This window comes from Callospermophilus lateralis, chromosome 18 (assembly GCF_048772815.1).
Source record: "Callospermophilus lateralis isolate mCalLat2 chromosome 18, mCalLat2.hap1, whole genome shotgun sequence".
NCBI classification, from domain to species: Eukaryota; Metazoa; Chordata; class Mammalia; order Rodentia; family Sciuridae; genus Callospermophilus; species Callospermophilus lateralis.
In genome coordinates, this window is record NC_135322.1 from 4,390,749 (window position 1) to 4,410,772 (window position 20,024).

Consider the following 20,024-nt stretch of genomic DNA (forward strand, 5'->3'; position numbering starts at 1 on the left):
AGGTTCTGTATGCATATAATGATTTGCTATTTGTTCTTAGGTCTATATGTTTAGGTTAGGTGCTCTGGTGGTACGATTGTTAGTATGTCTTGGCTACTTTAGAAGATTGCTCCACTGAAGGTGGATACTACCGGGCAATTGGATCAGGGTGTTGTTAGTAGCTAGGTATTTGGGAGTCTTATAGACAGCCTCGAGATATTCACCTACTTGCATTTAGACAATTAGACGCAATGGAAGATGTAATGCTTGGGATGAGAGTTGGGGGGTAGGGGAATGAAGGTGCTGTTAAAAAGAAAAAAGGATGGAGGGAGAGATAGATTAGAGGGGAATGAAAAGAACAATAAAACTTGAAATGGGATAGAAAGAGAGAAGGAGTAGGGGGGAAAGGGTCAGGGAGAGAATAAGGAGAGAGAAAAGAAAAAAAAAAATATCGGCAGCAGCAACCACAACAACAACAACAACAACAAAAATTAAAGTCTTGGAGATCCACCTTCTTCTCTTCCAGTAGGCGGAGCTGTGCCCTCCAGGCAGAGCGTCTGCTCTCTACCTGCCAAGAGCTATCTCTGTAGGGCGTCTCCTGGGGGTCTCTCAGACTTGTCAGTCCAGAGCCATTTCACTTCTCCAGCTCTTAACCCCCTTCCTCCTGTCAGCCTGCCAGCCGGTCCTGTTCCCCAGAAGTGATTCTCCAGAGGTCTAGTTACACTTGCAGCCCCACTGCGTGTCCCTTTTAAGCCCCAGTACTGTGGTAAACTGGTGGCTAAGACCCTGATGGTCACCGCTGGTGATATGGGGGCCTTGGGGTCTGGGATCCCCTCTGCTTCCCTACGGACACGACCCCTGAGAAGTCAATGAAGTTTCCTGGCTGCCTGTATCAGTATGGGAAGTCACGCAGCTGCTAAAGTGGATTCTGCTGGGAAGGAATTCCGCCTGCCGAACTCCGATGACGTCACCTCTCTGCTATGGCGGGCCCCAGGCTCCTTGCCGGAGTGTCCGAGGGGAGGGGTGGAACTGGTCCGGCCCGGTTCGCCTCAGCTCCTGACTCGTGGGGGCTTGGCTAAAGACTTCTTCCTGCCAAGCTGTGTCTCGGCATCTAGCAGGACCCAGTCACTTTGGCTGCGGGCGGGTGGACAGATCTGCAGCTGTGCCCGCGGTGCGCGGACTGTGGCTGGTGAATCTTGAACTCCGCATCTAGTGGCAGGGTCCCGCTCGTCTGGATCGCACAGACGCTTCAAAAAAATCCTAGTAGCTCCCGGGCGGTCTCTCTTCAGTGGAATTTTGCTAGGAGAATCTCCGTTGGTAGTATCCAAGAGTTATCCTTGCGACTTTATGACCCCATCACTGGGAGTGCAGTGAAAGTGCAGCCTCTCTGCCCGCCGCCATGTTGGATCCCCACATTCCAATTCTTGTGCGCCAATTCTTGTAGCTGCAAGGTTTCCTTTAGAGCATCAACCAGCATTATCATTTGTAAATGAGCCGAATCAATATCAGAACACAAGTGGATAAATTCAGAAACTGTGCCCTCTTTTCTATGGGGTCTGAGAACATCCTGACAATATTTATTTGCATTTTGAAATGCCAATTGTTTAACAATAAATTCACAAGCACCCAGGTCTCCTATGGAACGGTTGGCTATTTGATAAAGTCTTGCTACGAAATCAGAATAAGGCTAACTAGAACCTTGTCTAACCTTAATTAAAACTAAATTAGATTGGTCCTTGGAGGCAATCCGTTTCCAAGCATGTTTAGCACAAGCAGTTATCTGATCATATACCATAAATTCATAATCTAACTGCCTTTCCAAATCAATAAATTCACCCATTCCTAAAAGCATTTCCACTGGTGTCTCCTATTTTTTTCTGCTTGTTCGGCACAAAATTCTGACCAGTAGGATTTCCAAAGTAAGAAATCCCCGCCGCTCAGGCAAGCTCTAGCTAAGGAAACCCAGTCACTCGGTGGGAGTGGTTGGGAATAGATAATCTCAAGCAGATTTTGCACAAAAGGTAAATTTGGACCATAAACCTCACAAGCGTTCTTCAATTTCCTGATGGTCTTAAAGGGAATTACCACATGGACGTGAACCCGCTGATCTTGTTCGTTAATTTGTTCAAAAACTGGGAAACGTTGAAATCTGCTAATATCCTCCCCGGCCTCTTGTGCTTTTCTAATACTCCGTTGGAAGTGGGTAAGAAAAGTCATTGTTAATTCAGAGTACCTGTTAAATTTTGTCCTTTTAGCAGACAATGGCTGAATTCTGGTAGCCTGGGCAGGCGGTGTCAAATGCAGCCTGTTGAAATTTCCCCGCAAGCCCTGGATTTCATTGTCTAATTCCTCTCCCACAGACTGAGACTCATCAGCAGAATCTTGGCTGTCACGTTTTGAAATTGGGATTGTAAGCCACGTGGGAGAGAAGAGCTTTCTATCTCTCTAGGAATTTCTTCCAAACTTTCCTCTCTGGGAGGAGAGCTCTCTATCCCTCTGGGAGGAGTCTCTATGCCACCGGGAGGAGAACTCTCTATGCCTCTGGAGGTTTCCTCTCTTAGACCTTCTCTATGAACTTCCTCCAGGTTACTCTGACTCTGTTCAGGCAAGCTTACATTTTTTACTTTCAGTTTTGCTCCAAGGGTTTTTGTCTTTAACCGGCTTAAAGGAAAGGAGATTACTTTAGCTTAAGGCAGGTTTTCCATTTGAATAGACTTAATGGTGCTCTGAATACCTTTCAATAGATCTTCAGGAGGCCATGAGTTATGGCCCGTGTAATCAAAAAGACAAATTTCTAATGCAGTTCAAAACTTTTGTATATTCTCAAAATTTCCAGGTAATTCATTAAAAAGGCAGGTTTTATGTAATTTTCTTCCTAATTTGTCCCAAGTATGTAAATTTGGCAAATCTTGGTCACAAAACCAAGGGCAAAGTTCACCTACAACCTTTAAGAATTGTAACAACTGAGTCTTCTTTTTTTGCTTTCCTTTCTGATTAATTATTGTCTCTAAAATAGTCAAGTACATGTCCTTATCAGTAGAAGTCGAATTTCCCATTATTAATAATTTTAACTCTCATCGCTTCAGTACCTGCCTGGTACTTCTGTGACCCCCAAAATGTCACCAATTCCTTACTTCTGTAGCATGCTCCCTAACTCAACCTAGTTAATTTAATATGTCCCCTCATGGGTGCCACTTCAGCCACGTGACCAGCACACTAGCTTCATAATAGACGTTCAAAACATAGAAATTAACTAGTGAGTTTAAAGAGACATGACTCTCAGTTGCCTTTTTTGCCCAGCTCAGAGAGGGCTTCTCCTAGCTCCTGCCTCGAGCCACCTAATGCGGTAGCGAGGTTAATACAAGAGGCCAGCAATAGAGAGAAAAACATGCCAGGGAGTGAGCTTTTATTGGGGAACAAAAAATTCAAGGGAAAATTCCATCCAATTAAGGTTGAGGGGGGCAGCATTCCAAGGTCAGAGTCAGTGATTGGTCTTCAAGTCAGTGGTCAGGCACACCCCCACACGGACAAGCCCTCGCACCTGAGACAGGGTGGGGAAGGCTCTGAGAAAGTGTGTCTAAGTGCCTCACACCCAGCCAGGGAGGTAACTCAAATCACATATGAGAATGGCTTCCCACATCCAACAATATCCATCACTGATTTCTCCATTCTATTCTGGCAAACATTTTCAGTAGTCTACCACTTGTTCATCATGTTGGTTAAAGTTACTTTGAAGGATGCAAAGTTAATCCATTCAATTGGCCTCAGGAACATGAATCTGGATGACCATATACATGATGCTATTCATCAGGATGATGACAATTTTCTTCATTTCTTTGCATCACGATCATACAACATTCAATCATTCAAGCAGCTGAGGACCTCAATGATGATGAGTGTTTATAAAGGGAAGAAAAGTGGCCCTTCCATAGCTTCTTTATTGGTGTGTGGAGAATGAACATGAGTAAACAATTGGACATTATGGAAAGCAATTCCTATATTATCAAATTTTGGAATTACATATTCATTCAAAGCTCAGCCTGGACACAATGGAGTTGGGTCTCATAAGAAGAAAGGGGCTGACATCAGGAAAACACATGGAGATCAGCACATTGGTATTCACCCACCACCAGTGAGGATTGAAATAAAGGTTAATTCATCATTTAATAAGGAGGAGAGGCTGTAGAACGTGCACATGAAGACAAAAATGCTCTGGGTGTCTTTGGTCTTGGGCAGAATCTAGAGGAAACTTTGGTGCTGTAAATGTCTGGACCCTCTGCTTCTGTCTGTATAGAATGAGAACCATGGTAATGCTGCAGTCTGGCTGGGCACAATTCACAAGCCACTTGTCAAGCAGAAATGAACTTTATTTTTAGAGCACACACGCGGCACCACACCACACGAGCTCTTCAGGAATTCCCTCAGAGCCCAACTGCCACCACCAGCTTCCAGTGAGCCTCTCAACCCCCCACTCCTCCTGCTCTTGAGGCTGATTGGCTGGGTCACGTGGGCAGAGCCAAAAGAGTCCCCCAATGAGCAGCTCCATGGTCTGAAAGGGTGGGAAAACAGCCCAATGAGCATCACTGCAGATGAGCCAATCAGCTGGTTGCTGGGGCTGCAGTGAGCCAATCAGCTGGAAGTATGCTGGGGTTGCTATGTGCCAATCAGCTGGAAGTTTACTGGGGCGCCTTTGGCTGTGGCTCTCAACATCTCCCCCTCTCTGTTTAAACAACAAGCATGTGGCTTAGGGACCGTGCCTGCCTTAGGTTGTTCAATACTACATATGGTCTTTACCCGTCATTGGATGAACTGACTTCAAGGCGTCAGCCACCTGTCTTAGGTTGGTATCATTGCAATTGGATCTTACCCATCATTGACTACTGGTCCGGCATACAGCCACACCTGTAGATAGGCCTTTGTACCAGTGTGTTGGGGGGTGAGGTTCTTTGTCTCACCTCTGTTGGCCCCCAAATTTTAGCTGAACGACCATGACAAGCAGAAGGGAGGAAGATACACCAAGCCAATTGATGGCTCTTTTGGGAAAAATTGTACCACCAATGACACCATCAGCAAAAATATCCCAACACTACCACAAGTCACTGTACCAACAGATAGTTCACAATGCATACAAGTGATACATAGTCCAGGTTAAGTAAGTCCCATTTGTTTATTCTTGTTATTAACTCTTGGGCTATGGGTGTCCTACTAAGGAATTTGGAGACCGACCCCACAATATGTAGATCGGAGCCAACTTTTTCTTCTATCAGGCGCAGAGTCTCTGATTTGATATCAAGCTCTTTGATCCATTTTGAGTTAACTTTTGTGCATGGCGAGAGAAAGGGGTTCAGCTTCATTTTGTTGCATATGGATTTCCAGTTTTCCCAGCACCATTTGTTGAAGATGCTATCCTTCCTCCATTGCATGCTTTTAGCCCCTTTATCAAATATAAGAAAGTTGTAATTTTGTGGATTGGTCTCTGTGTCCTCTATTCTGTACCATTGGTCCACCTGCCTGTTTTGGTACCAGTACCATGCTGTTTTTGTTACTATTGCTCTGTAGTACAGTTTGAAATCTGGTATCACTATACCTCCAGATTCACACTTCCTGCTTAGAATTGCTTTTGCTATTCTGGGTCTTTTGTTTTTCAATATGAATTTCATAATTGCTTTATCTATTTCTACAAGAAATGCCATTGGGATTTTGATTGGCATCACATTAAACCTGTAGAGAACTTTGGGTAATATCACCATTTTGATGATGTTAGTTCTGCCTATCCATGAACAGGGTACATTTTTCCATCTTCTAAGATCTTCTTCTGCCCCTCCCTCCCCTCCCCCCGTGGCGAGGCGGCGAGGAGGTGGCGGCGGTGGTGGAGGCTGAGGCGGCGGCAGCGGCGGCGGCGGCGGGCGGGGCTCTGCTCGGGCTCCGCGGGCGGGCGGGCGGACATGGCGGCCAACATGTACCGGGTCGGAGATTATGTCTACTTTGAGAATTCTTCCAGCAACCCATACCTAATCAGAAGAATAGAAGAACTTAACAAGACTGCAAGTGGCAACGTGGAAGCAAAGGTAGTGTGCTTTTATAGACGACAAGATATATCCAACACTCTCATAATGCTTGCGGACAAGCATGCTAAAGAAATTGAAGAAGAATCTGAAACAACGGTTGAGGCAGACTTGACTGATAAACAGAAACATCAGTTGAAACATAGGGAACTCTTTTTGTCACGCCAATATGAATCTCTGCCTGCAACACATATCAGGGGAAAATGCAGTGTTGCTCTTCTGAACGAGACAGTCAGTATTGTCATATCTTGAGAAAGAGGATACCTTTTTCTACTCCTTGGTCTATGACCCCTCAGTGAAAACACTATTAGCTGACAAAGGTGAAATCAGAGTGGGTCCTAGATACCAAGCAGACATTCCAGAAATGCTCTTAGAAGGAGAATCAGATGAGAGAGAACAGTCAAAATTGGAAATGAAAGTTTGGGATCCAAATAGTCCACTTACAGACCGACAGATTGACCAGTTCTTAGTTGTAGCTCGGGCTGTTGGGACATTTGCTAGAGCCCTGGACTGTAGCAGTTCTGTGAGGCAGCCTAGCTTGCACATGAGCGCCGCTGCAGCTTCCCGAGACATCACGTTGTTTCATGCTATGGATACGTTGTATAGACACAGCTATGACTTGAGCAGTGCAATTAGTGTCTTAGTACCACTTGGAGGACCTGTTTTATGCAGAGATGAAATGGAAGAATGGTCGGCCTCTGAAGCTAGCTTATTTGAAGAGGCACTAGAAAAATATGGCAAGGACTTCAATGACATACGTCAAGACTTTCTCCCTTGGAAGTCATTGACTAGCATCATTGAGTATTATTACATGTGGAAAACTACTGACAGATATGTGCAGCAGAAACGTCTAAAAGCAGCAGAAGCTGAGAGTAAACTGAAACAAGTTTATATCCCAACTTACAAACCAAATCCCAACCAAATATCCACCAGCAATGGCAAGCCTGGCGCTGTGAATGGAGCTGTGGGGACCACGTTCCAGCCCCAGAACCCCCTATTAGGGCGAGCCTGTGAGAGCTGCTATGCTACACAGTCTCACCAGTGGTATTCTTGGGGCCCACCCAATATGCAGTGTAGATTATGTGCAACTTGTTGGCTGTATTGGAAAAAATATGGAGGCCTGAAAATGCCCACCCAGTCAGAAGAAGAAAAGTTATCTCCCAGTCCAACTACAGAGGACCCCCGAGTTAGAAGTCACCTGTCCCGGCAGGCTATGCAGGGGATGCCTGTCCGAAACACTGGGAGTCCAAAGTCTGCAGTGAAGACCCGCCAAGCTTTCTTCCTTCATACTACATATTTCACAAAGTTTGCTCGTCAGGTCTGCAAAAATACCCTACAGTTGCGGCAGGCAGCAAGACGGCCGTTTGTTGCTATTAATTATGCTGCCATTAGGGCAGAATGTAAGACATTTTTAAATTCTTAACCTTATATGTTGTGCTTTTCTGACCATTTTCTCTTCCTCTCTCTCTCTCTCTCTCTCTCTCTCTCTCTCCCTCTCCTTCTCGCTCTCTCTCTCTCCCTCCCTCTCTCCCTCTCCCTCTCTCTCCCTTTCTTTTGTTTGCAATAAACATAAGTTCTGTGTACAGCCTTTAAAAAAAAAAAAAAGATCTTCTTCTATCTCTCTCTTTAGGGTTCTGTAGTTTTCATTGTATAAATCTTTCACCTCGTTTGTTAGGTTGATTCCCAAGTATTTTATTTTATTTTATTGAGGATATTGTGAATGGAGTGGTTTTCCTCATTTCCACTTCAGAAGTTTTGTTGCTAATACACAGGAATACCTTTGATTTATGCGTGTTGATTTTATATCCTGTCACTTTGCTGAATTCATTTATTAACTCTAGCAGTTTCTTTGTAGACCCTTTTGGGTCTGTTAGATATATTATCATATCGTCCACAAATAGTGATAATTTAAGTTCTTCTTTTCCTATTTTTATGCCTTTAATTTCTTTTGTCTGTCTAATTGCTCTGGCTAGTATTTCAAGAACTAAATTGAATAGAAGTGGTGAGAGAGGGCATCCCTGTCTCGTTCCAGATTTTAGAGGGAATGCCTTCAGTTTTTCTCCATTTAGAATGATGCTAGCCTGAGGCTTAGCATATATAGCTTTTACAATGTTGAGGTAAGTTCCTGTTATCCCTAGTTTGTCTAGTGTTTTGAACATAAAGGGATGCTGTACTTTGTCGAATGCTTTTTCTGCATCTATCGAGATGATCATATGGTTCTTATCTTTAAGTCTATTGATGTGGTGAATAACATTTATTGATTTCCATGTATTGAACCAGCCTTGCATCCCAGGGATGAATCCTACTTGATCATGGTGCACAAATTTTTTGATATGCTTTTGTATTTGATTCACCAGGATTTTATTGAGAATTTTTGCATCTAAGTTCATTAGAGATATTGGTCTGTAGTTTTCTTTCTTTGAAGTGTCTTTGTCTGGTTTCGGGATCAGGGTGATGTTGGCCTCATAGAATGAATTTGGAAGTTCTCCCTCTTTTTCTAGTTCTTGAAATAGCTTGAAAAGTATTGGTATTAATTCTTCTTTGAAGGTTTTGTAAAACTTCACTGTATACCCATCCGGTCCAGGGCTTTTCTTGGTTGGTAGTCTTTTGATGGCTTCTTCCATTTCTTCCTTTGTTATTGATCTGTTTAAATTGTGTGTGTCTTCCTGACTCAATCTGGGCAGATCATATGACTTAAGAAATTTATCAAAATCTTCACTATCTTCTATTTTATTGGAATATAGGGTTTCAAAATACTTTCTAATTATCTTCTGTATTTCTGTGGTGTCCGTTGTGATATTGCCTTTTTCATCCCATATGTTAGTAATTTGAATTCTCTATCTTCTTCTCTTCGTTAGCATGGCTAAGGGTCTGTCAATCTTATTTATTTTTTTGAAGAAACAACTTTTAGCTTTATCAATTTTTTCAATGTTTTTTTTTTGTTTCAATTTCATTGATTTCCGCTCTGATTTTAATTATTTCTTGTTTTCTACTACCTTTGCTGTTGTTTTGCTCTTCCTTTTCTAGAGTTTTGAGATGAAGTGTGAGTTCATTAATTTGTTGGTTTTTTCTTTTTTTGAGGAATGAACTCCAGGAAATGAATTTCCCTCTTAAAACTGCTTTCATTGTGTCCCATACATTCCAGTATGTTGTGTCTGTATTGTCGTTTATCTCTAAGAATTTTTTGATTTCCTCCTTTATGTCCTCTCTAACCCATTGATCATTCAGTAACATATTGTTCATTTTCCAGGTGATGCAGGATTTTTCCTTCCTTTTTTTATCATTGATTTCCAGTTTCATTCCATTATGATCAGATAAGGTGCATGGTATTATCTCCACACCTTTATATTTACTAAGAGTTGCCCTATGGCATAATATATGGTCTATCTTTGAGTAAGAACGTGTATCCACTTGATGATGGTTGATATATTCTATATATGTCGGTAAGTCTAGGTTATTGATTGTGTTATTGAGTTCTATAGTTTCTTTATTCAGCTTTTGTCTGGAGGATCTGTCTAATGGAGAGAGCGGTGTGTTGAAGTCACCCATAATTATTGTGTTGTGATCTATTTGACTCTTGAACTTGAGGAGAGTTTGTTTTATGTACATTGCAGCACTATTATTTGGTGTATACAAATTGATATTTGTTATATCTTGTTGGTGGATGGTTCCTTTTAACAGTATATAGTGTCCTTCTTTATCCCTTTTGATTAACTTAGGTTTGAAGTTGATTTTATTTGAAAAATTCTAAGGCAGTTAATGTCCACAGGGTTGACAGGACCTGGGGGTGGGTGATGCATAGGTTTTCCTTGATTTTAAGATTATTTTGAAGGAAAGACAAACACACTGACACATGGACAGAAGAACTGCAGAAATCTTCCCCAAATATAGCTGCAAAGGAGAGCAGAGGTCAGGTGAGCCACACAGGAGTTACTGTTGGACACCAAGTAATGGCCAGTGGGGACGGCTTGAGTAGGGTAAAGAGGTGGGATTTCCAGGGCTCCCATGCCTTCCATTGACCATTGACCCCCCTTGCTCTTTAACCATGAATGAGTTGCCATTACACACTCTCTTCCTGTGACATCTTAAAGTTCTCATCCTCTTAAAACCAATGCGTTAATATCCTTGACTTACCTGCTCACAATGTCCCTTTGTCACCTTGACCTTGGCATTGACTCCCTAAGCAAAACTTTGGATGCTGTCTTTTAACTCTTCACCTCCTGCTCTTCCCAGCCTTAGTGCACCCACCCCCAAGGCCTTCTGCTCCACTGTCTTACGTCTATAGTCCCATGTCCCTGTGCCCTCTGCCCACTCTCTTCCTTCACAGACTTACACTGTCCCTCCCTGAACGCTCTGCTGTTGAACAATTGCTGCTGGTGGTTGTTGACAAATGCCCATGAGCTGGAGTGTTCACAGATCAACTCTGAAACAGGTCAAATTTGAGGAATTGGTTCATTCACATGTTACCAGGGAGAGTAAGAAGTATAAATTCTCCATAGGTATGGTTTTCAGGGTGCAGCAGGGCCCTTTCTAACCTCCAGCCTCTCCTGAGTGCTGACTCTCCCTGTGCTGTAGCCACACAGCGGTCACCTTCAGGGCAGCCTTGGAGCTGAGGAGATGGGGTGGATGAAGCTCAAATGGCAGAAGTCTCTCTTGAGCCCGCTGGTGTGGACTTGGGGGGCAGCTCTAGAAGGAAAACTAAATTGGGGCCTCCAAACTTGGTCAGGACAGCACAAAAAATCTGCAGTGCCCCATTACAGGTTTAGGTACCTGTGGTCAACCTCAGATGAAATGGAAAATCCCAGAGACCAGAGCATGTTTACCTGAGTTTCATAAATACCTGTCACTATAATTGTTGAACTCTACTATAAGTGCCCATTATTAGTCCATTACTATCTCTTATTTATACCTAAACTTTATCATGTGTATGTGTACATGTATAGGAATGCAGTGTTTAGGGGTCACTAGATGCATGGGTTCATGAATGCACCAGGGATGGTGGACTCCACCCCCTGCATAAAGAAGGATACTACATGAGTCTCAAGTGCCCAGTGCAGGGGATCCCAACCTGCAGGCAGCCCCACCTACCTGCTCTTCCCTGGGCCTCCCTTCATTCCTCTCCATTCTCTAATTATATATAAGGTATGCTTTGGGGTAAATCTATTTATTCCCCTTGATCTCAGCTACTTTCTGGATGTAGAGTCACTCTTTGATGATGTTCTTTTCACCACATCACTTTGATAGCTTTGAAATGCTGCAGTTATTCCAGGAAGTTATCACAATATCTAAAAGGTTTCCTATATCTCAATCTCTTCTGTCTCAAATAAAATTTTTCTCTTATAAAATTAGACTTTCTTATAAGCCAAGAGAAAAAAATATCTAGCTTTCTCAAATATTCCCCTGGGGATTCAGATTCACAGAAAACCTTTGTGTCATGTGGCATTCTTGGAGGATATTATATGGGGGATGGGGAGGTTTACCAGGGGAATCAGGGGCAAAGAAATCTGTTCCCCCTGGGAATAATAGTTTTAGCTCCAAAGACCCTAGAGGCGTCTGTGCCCCTGAGGACTCCTTTGTCACCCCTATCCCAGGTGATTTCCAGGACCTTGGTATGGTCCATCTCTTAAAAGTGGAGGCTTGAATGTTCTGACATTTTGTTCCATGGCAGTGGCTTTGGGACACTTCATTTTGATTCCAAACACCCGAAGGACACAGACACAACATTGGCTTCTGTCTCCAGACCCTCCAGCCTGAACTGCTGGGAGGGGTGGAACCTGATGGCCATCCAGGCAGAATACCTGACCAGGCCCAGGAATCCCCAGGGACCCGGCCTGAGTGACCTGTTCCTTCTTGCAAATCATTGACAAGTATTATCTTGTGTCAGTGCCAGGAGAACAACAAGTCTGGGACTCTCCAGGGAAGACACTGAGAGGCTTCATCTTGGGCCCTTCTCTGGATGCTGCCAGCCTGCTCCTTCCCTCAGCTGATTTCAACCTGTGACCTTCTCCTGTAATAAGTCATAAGTGGGAGCACAATACCCTTCAACTTCCCCTGAGCCCTACTAGGGAACTGCTGAACTTGAGTGTAATTTGGGAATCCTTGAACTTGCAGTTGGTGTCAGAAGTGAGGGTGGCTTATGCAAAATGTGCTACCTCTGTTTTGTAGTTTAGTCTGAGAGGCAGAGTCAGTAAGAAAAGTCAGTGAGACAAGTGCTCACATCTGGAAAGGGATTCAGGGGGAGAAATATCCCTTATCCATCAGATCATTTAGTAAGAGATGTGAGGGCCCAAGACCTTACAGCAGCCCCTGAGGGATCCCACTATAAATTTATGAACTTCTCACAGAGAAGGGGAGATGATCAATCACTCCAGTGAGGGTGAAATGAGATTTCAGATGCTTAAGATTATAGTAGTGAAATTTATCTGTTGGTTACATAAAATACCATGAATGAAGGGCATTTGAGAGGATGAAGGGTGCTATGGTTATCTTGCCTTCATTCTCATGAGATAGTAAGATGGAACCCCATGATCTGCCTAATGCTATGTAGAAACTATGTATGTGAGATTATTTCCCAATCATGAAGGGTTTTAGAAAACCTAACTCTGCATATATGAGGCACATAAAAGACAGTGATTATCATGTGCTGTAAACCCCTGAGCTCTGAGGATTTTGGTGAACCTGGTTTCCTTCTAGGATTTAGGGGAGATCCCTATTACTATGATTTCCATCCTGACACCACGTGGATCCAACACTCATAGCACAGTTTCTCCCACATCCCCCGAGTGCAGAGCCACCCAAAGGACCCTTGTTCTGGTGAGCACCTTTGGATCAGTTTCCACCCTCTACCTCTTTCCCTTTTCTATGGCTCATTTTAGTCTCTGGTGGTGTTTGGTGTGGGGAGCCACCCATGGCCCCTGGGCTGAGCTTGCTCCCCCTGCCCTTGAACAATGGGGATGGGTGGTCTGATACACAAGCAAAAGCTGGGCATGGCAAGGGGCCTTTACTCTTCTTGGCAACAGAGCCTGCTTCAAACCCTACCTGAGAGTTACCTAATGGGGATGGGCACCCCCTGAAACCTGATTCTTCTGCCCAATTTGGAGAGAACATTCCATCAAGCCTCCTTTTCTGTGTCTCCTGTAACAATAAAGAGAATCTGGTGCACGTTCTCTTACTCCTTCCAGTGCTGCACTGAACCTTGGGTCACCGAGCTGTCCTGACTTAGAAACTTATGTTCATATGCTACATGGTTTCTTCACCATTTTTTTTAATACACTATTCTTTTTGCTTTTATTTTTTAAATACATGACAGCAGAATGCCTCACAATTCTTATTACACATATAGAACACAACTATTTATATCGCTGTTTGTATATAAAGTATGTTCACACAAATTCATGTCTTCATACATGTATTTTGGATAATGATGTCCATCACATTCAATCATCATTGCTAACCCCTGCACCCTCCTACCCATCCTGCCCTCTGTTCTATATAGAGTTTGTCTATTCCTTCAATGCTCCCTCTCCCTACCCCATTGTGAGTCAGCCACCTTACATCAGAAAAAAATATCATTTGTTTTTTTAGGTATTGGCTAACTTCACTTAGCATTATCTTCTCCAATGCCATTCATTTAGATGCAAATGCCATGATTTTGTTCTCTTTTATTGCTGAGTAACATTCCATTGTGTATATATGCCACATTTTTTGGATCCATTAATCTACTGAGGGACATTTAGGTTTGCTCCACAGTTCAGCTATTGTGAATTGTGCTGCTATAAACATTGACGTGGCTGTGTCCTGTGGTGTGCTCTTTTTAAGTCCTTTGGGTGTAGACCGAGGAGAGGGATAGCTGGGTCAAATGGTGGTTCCATTCTCAGTCTTCCAAGAAATCCCCAAACTGTTTTTCATATTGGCTGCACCAATTTGCAGTCCCACCAGCAATGTATGAGTGTGTCTTTTTCCCTACAGCCAGCTCCTTTGAACCCCATTCATATCACCAGCCTGGCGAGCTGGGGATAGTTTGGTGAATGTGCTGCCCCATTTTTTGTGTGGTTCCCCACTCCCAGCCCCTTGCTCTACTTTCCCAAGATTCCTCCCACCTAGCTCTCCGTTGTCAGCACAAGCAACGCAAACCATGATTATATCAGATATGTTAGGTTGCCTGTTTTTGCATAAATGTCATATATCTTCTCTCTCATTATTCTGTAAAAGCCAATACAGAAATGTAGGAATAAGACAGATCCTTCTATGGGAGATGTGTAAGTGTTGTAAGCGGTTGCCTGTTGGACCTGCCTAGGAATGCATGAGGTAAATACAGCATGCTGGCCTCACTCTGGTTCACAGTAGCCTCCTCACTTCACTCTTCATCAAATATGGACTGAAGCAATTAAACGCATCAGTCCTATGACAGCACTAGAGGAATTAAAGCATTTCCATCAGAGGTTGCTCTTGGAAAGATTCACTAAAAGTGAACACAGCAAGGAATGGGCAGTGGACCTTGGTCTGAGACAAATCTCTCTGGCTTTCCATGTATGAGGACATCCCCTGGGAGGATGGATGTGCTGTTTCTGTTCATCTTATTTATCCTGATAGAGAGCTTTGTGTTATAAGACATCATCAACCACAGGATAGAAACATATTTATTTAGTACAGAGGGAAATGAGACTCCAGGAAGGAAAGACCAACTCCCAACACATCAAGGGTTTTGGAGATCCATGGAAAAGCTGTGCCGAGGGAGTCCCCAGATCCTGAACCTACACAAAGAACAGCCCTGAGAGTGAGTTATAAAGCCATCAAAGGGACAGGAGGGATGGGCCATCTAAGGGCTCCATTAACCACGCCATGCTCACTCCACCCTGCACATAGGTTGCCAGTATCCTGGAGAGTTCTCTTCTTAAAAACCTCCTCCTCAGGACTCATGGAAAAGCCAACTCTAACCTTGTCCCACTCTAATGACAATGTCCCAGATACTGTTCCCTGTGATACCTCACTGCCTCATCCCCAGACTGGGCTTGCTGGACACGTGAGAACTTCAGGGGCTGTGTGTCCATGTGGATGTCAGAATGGACAGATGGTTTTGATCCCTGTGCCCCAAAACATTAGGTATCAGAAATCCAGAATAAGAATCATTCCATATTGACTGGAGAGATGACCTTAGGATCCTGAATTCAGTAGAGCATCAAGGAGGGAGTATGGAAATGGTGCCTCTCAAACCAGAGGGAAAGGTCACTGCATCTCACAAGGGTATTGCCAAAAATATTGGTTATTAGCCAGTTGTTCTTCTATGAGAAAACCCCAGAGGTTGGATGCTGTATAGAGCACAGATGTTTAGTTATTTTACTTTCAGAGTTTTTTTTAAATATTTATTATTTAATTAAAGGTGGACACAATATTTATCTTATTATAATTATTTTTTAATATGGTGCTGAGGATAGAACCCAGTGGCTCATGCATGCTTTGTGAGCAGTCTACATATGAGCCACAACCCCAGCCCACTTTCAGCAGTTTTGAGCATGACACCATCATCAGTTTCTCTGTGGGCCTCTCCTGGTTCTCAGGAAAGAAGATGGCAAGACTCTGTGTGAGAGGGTCAGACGACAAGGTGAGTTTGAAAGCCAGAGACAAGCTGAAGCCAGTCTTCTATTTCATAACAACCCTCTTGAGAACTAGCTAGATCCCATGAGATCCACGTTGGTCACTTCAATTGGCAAAGACCCAGTGACCTGTCTCCACCAGGCCTCACCTGATAAAGACCCCACCACCTCCTAACATGGCCACACTGGACACCAGGCTTCCAAGACAAAATCCCTGGAGAACAAACCACAAGCGTATTGGATATTTACAGAAATGGTAGACCTGGCCCGATAGACCCTCTGGTTCTGCCACTGTCTTTGGGGAGAAACCCATTTAGAACCTGCTCCAGTCCTTCTGTGAATATTGATCTGTTTCTCCATCCTGGAAGGATTGGGGGTCAATATTGGGAGAATACATGTATCCACACTAGAGGATATCAGTAGCAATTGGATTGAGCAAATGAGTCCAATTAATTGACTCTCATTTAGGCAGAAGAATCCAGTAACTTTGAAGGTGAACAACTAGTACCACATTCTTCCTATTCCTGGTACCTGTGTTAATATCCTTCCTATAGGTTTCTCTTTCTCCATTTCTCTGATGATACCTTCAATGATGCTGCCACCTGTTGAAATGAAGAACAGGAACCAACTAGACTTGTGGTAGAAACTTCTCAGGGAAGCAAGGAATGCAATGGGACATGCACAGCTCACTGCCAGTCCTTCACATGACAGGCCTCAGTATTTCCCGCTCCCTCCAAGTGAGACACTCTGCCTCCAGGGACCAAACACTCCAGGGTCCTCTTAAGACATGTTATGGTGAAACCTATAATTGTTTTTGCTACGTGTCACGTGGGGAGAGAGTGTTCAGCAGTGTCCTCAGGTCCCCAGCCTGCATGCCCATTGCTGCTACAGGCACAGTGATAATTGCAGGTCTCAGGGGAGGTGAGGTCACAGAGTCACAGGCTCATATCTCAGGACATGGCCACCTCCCTGCAGCACATGTCCAGGTCACAGAGCTCTGTGCACTAAGATCACCATCCTGGTAAAGAGAAAGAACCTGAGGAGAAATGCACAATCAGTGTGAGAGCAGCATCTGGGAGGGAAGACCCAGCTCAGGAGTCTGGGTAAGTGTTCACATCAGAAAAGGGGGTGCTGGATGGGACCCATAGAAGCCAGAGCCACAAAGGGAGTAAAAGAACTGATGAAGAATGGGCTCCATGTTGTAAAGAGGAATGGGGTCCCAGCCTCAATGCCAAACCATGATGGATCCTAATTAACTTAATGCGATCCTCATTGACAGTGATTGCTATGGTTTATCCAAGTGAAAAAGAAATGTGATTTTTCAATATGTACAAGGATGTTGTTTGAAATTCACTCAGCTGCTCAGTTTCTCTTATAGGAAATTCCACCCTAAATCTCTGTGATTTCTAGTGCTGGACCTATAGTTTCTCTCTGCCTGTTGTGTGGAGTAGAAGGAGCTCACAGGAATCCTCTAGTTCTATGCATAGAGAGAGAGCTGATGGTGACTGCTTGAGCAGAATGTTTTCACTGACTCTGAGCATGGTGTAACCAACGGGGACAGTAATTGTACCAATCCTGGAAGCCTTAGAGTTCATGGAGAATGAGGCCATTTCTCTCTGATGTGGAAACAACATGTATGGAAAAGTGGACATGATTATTACAGGTTTCAACACCACTTGTCAGATGTGCATCTTTATGCCTGTCCATAATATTCTGATTGTAGGGAACTCAGCATCTGGACTAGGAATCTATAGTGGAGCAGTCTGAATGTGCTGGGGGTACAGGAAATCTTTTCCCTGCCTGTTCAAGTTTCTGTGAACCTAAATTTCTCCAAATGATGAACTGTGTTAAATTATGCAGTCAAGGATCTCAGAAATTCTGACATTTCAGTGTTAAAATGAACATATTTTCATGCCCACATAAGCCAGTTAGTCTGGGAGGCTTCTATTGTCATCACCGATCTCTCTCCCTTGAAACAGTTTTTTTTAACTTGGATATTAATTAAGTCATATACATTTATGTCTTCAGAAACCAGTGAATATTTTGTTTCCACTCTAAATTCTATTATCACATATTGATGATTTATGTCCTGATATTAGGACCTGGCTTGAGAATGTGGCACAATTCCTATGATACTTGTCATTGTACTTGGGCTCCAAACACACCACCAAGTGATTCATGGGGTAGCTGTCCTGATGGGGAGGCTGTCCTGCCTCATTGCTTATGACCCACCAGGGGACAAGTGCCTGCAATGCTAAAGTTCCTTCACTGCATCTTCAGTTATCAAAATATCTAAATGTTCATTTATAATTGATATTACATGTAGAATAAACCTTTATAAGCAAGTGGAAACATTTTCCTAATAAGAAGTTATAAAGTAGCACTCTTTCAGAAGACATTAGCATTGCAGAAAAGCAGAAGTAAATATGAGCTGATTGGTAGAAGAACCCTGCTCACTAGCTTTAGGGAAGCTTGGTGGTTCACATAGCGTCAGCCAGTTTCAAGGCTCCTTACTGCACTGGATCAGTTATGAATTTGTGTGCCCAAGATCTCCTGGTCATCAGCAAAGTCATCTCAGCACCTGCCTCATGTTGTGAAGATTCCAGAATCACCATGTGCTGCCTTCACAGCCGGGATTTATACACACTTCATGCCTTAGCTAGTTACTCCAGGCTCATTACAATAAAACATTAAGTAAGTTTTCACAGTGGGAACAGTGGGCAGAGGGAAATGCTGGGTTTTGGTTGACAGGACATATACAGCCCAGGCCTCCTGTTCCCCTGCAGGACCCTCTGGATGGGACAGCAGGGAACTGGCAGGATGGCAGCCAGTGATGTGGCTGTAGGAATCATCTTCCTGGCACAGACTGTGGTTGGAGCTCTGGGCAATTTCTCTCTTCTCCTCCATTACCTGGTCCTTTACTTCACTGGGTGCATGGTAAGACACACAGACTTGATTCTTCAGCACTTGATTGTGGCCAACTTGTTAACCCTCCTGTGTAAAGGAGTTCCCCAGACAATGGCAGCTTTTGGAGTGAAAAGGTTCCTCAGTGATGTTGGATGCAAGCTGCTTTTCTATCTTCACAGGGTGGGCAGGGGTGTGTCCATTGGCAGCACCTGCCTCCTGAGTGTCTTCCAGGCCATTAAGATTAGTCCTGAGAACTCCAGCTGTTCAGAGCTTAAACTAAATATTCCCAAGTACATTGGCTCCTCCATATACCTGAGCTGGATTATGTGCCTCCTCATAAATTTGGTTTTTCTAATGCACATGACTGGGAGAAGAAGCAATAAAAACATCACAATCCTAAAAGATTTTGGATACTGTTCTACTGTTCAACAAGATTCAACCACAGACTCACTCTTTGCAGCATTGCTAACCTTCCCTGATGCCCTGTTTGTGGGGCTCATGCTCTGGGCCAGCAGCTCCATGGTGCTCATCCTGCATAGGCACAAGCAGAAAATGCAGCATCTTCATAGGTCCAGCTCCCCCAGGTCCTCGCCTGAGTACAGAGCCATCAAAACCATCCTCCTCCTGGTGAGCACCTTTGTCTCTTTTTACACACTTTCCTGTATATTCCAAGTTTGTGTAGCTGTTATTTATAATCCCAACTGGTTTGTGGTGAGCACAGCTGCGATCATCTCTGGGTGTTTCCCAGCGGTCAGCCCCTTTCTGCTCATGAAGAGAGACTCTACTGCATCCAGGATCCACTCTGCCTGGGTGCAGAATAGGAAGAATGCCAGTCATGTGAGAAAAATATACATCATTTAGTTTTGTACAATCTTGTCTCCACAGACTGTTAGTGATAAGGCAGTCACACTATAAGAGTGCAACACACACACACACACGTTTGCATATTATGTTATATTGTGTGTCTCTGCATCTACCTGCCTGTGTCTGCCCATCATTCAGATGATGTTTATTATGCATAAAACAATGTTAGAAAACTTTATGTAAGTTGTGAAAATTCAATATTTTTAAACAATGCTCATTTGATAATGACAATTTGCTTTAATACAATGTTTATTTATTGCATGTTTGTCTTGCCATTCTAGTTGATTAACTGGCTAAAATGCCATGGATATATCTTTATTTACCTACTTCAATTCTTAGGTCTTAGCTATTTCCGGAGTCATATGTGCTACTGCTGTGCCTGGGGTCCTTCATATCTCAGAGGCACACTGGCATCACAGGATCACACCCTGACAGATTTTGCAGAACCAGGCCTATGCCCTCATTTGGTTACTATGCATCATAGTTCACACACACAGCCCATGGATGCCTTGTGACAATGCTGTGTCTCCAATCTTTTCCAAACTCCTTACATATAGCAGTTCTAGTGTCTTGTGAATGATATGGTTTTACCAGGTACAGCATGAATCCCACTTCT

General features: G+C 43.6%; 1 protein-coding gene and 1 pseudogene across 1 annotated transcript; both read left to right on the forward strand.

The window, feature by feature from the left end:
* Positions 1-5,907: 5,907 nt before the first annotated feature.
* LOC143383756 (metastasis-associated protein MTA3 pseudogene) lies at positions 5,908-7,476 on the forward strand (annotated as a pseudogene).
* Positions 7,477-18,457: 10,981 nt separating this feature from the next.
* Positions 18,458-19,405, forward strand: LOC143384233 (vomeronasal type-1 receptor 4-like). Its single transcript, XM_076839284.1, has one exon. The coding sequence runs from the start codon at positions 18,458-18,460 to the stop codon at positions 19,403-19,405; it is 948 nt and encodes a 315-aa protein (XP_076695399.1).
* The last annotated feature ends 619 nt before the right edge of the window (positions 19,406-20,024 follow it).

Excerpts from the sequence above, each read along its gene's own strand:
- LOC143384233 (XM_076839284.1), top strand. The coding sequence starts at position 18,458 with ATGGCAGCCAGTGATGTGGCTGTAGGAATCATCTTCCTGGCACAGACT.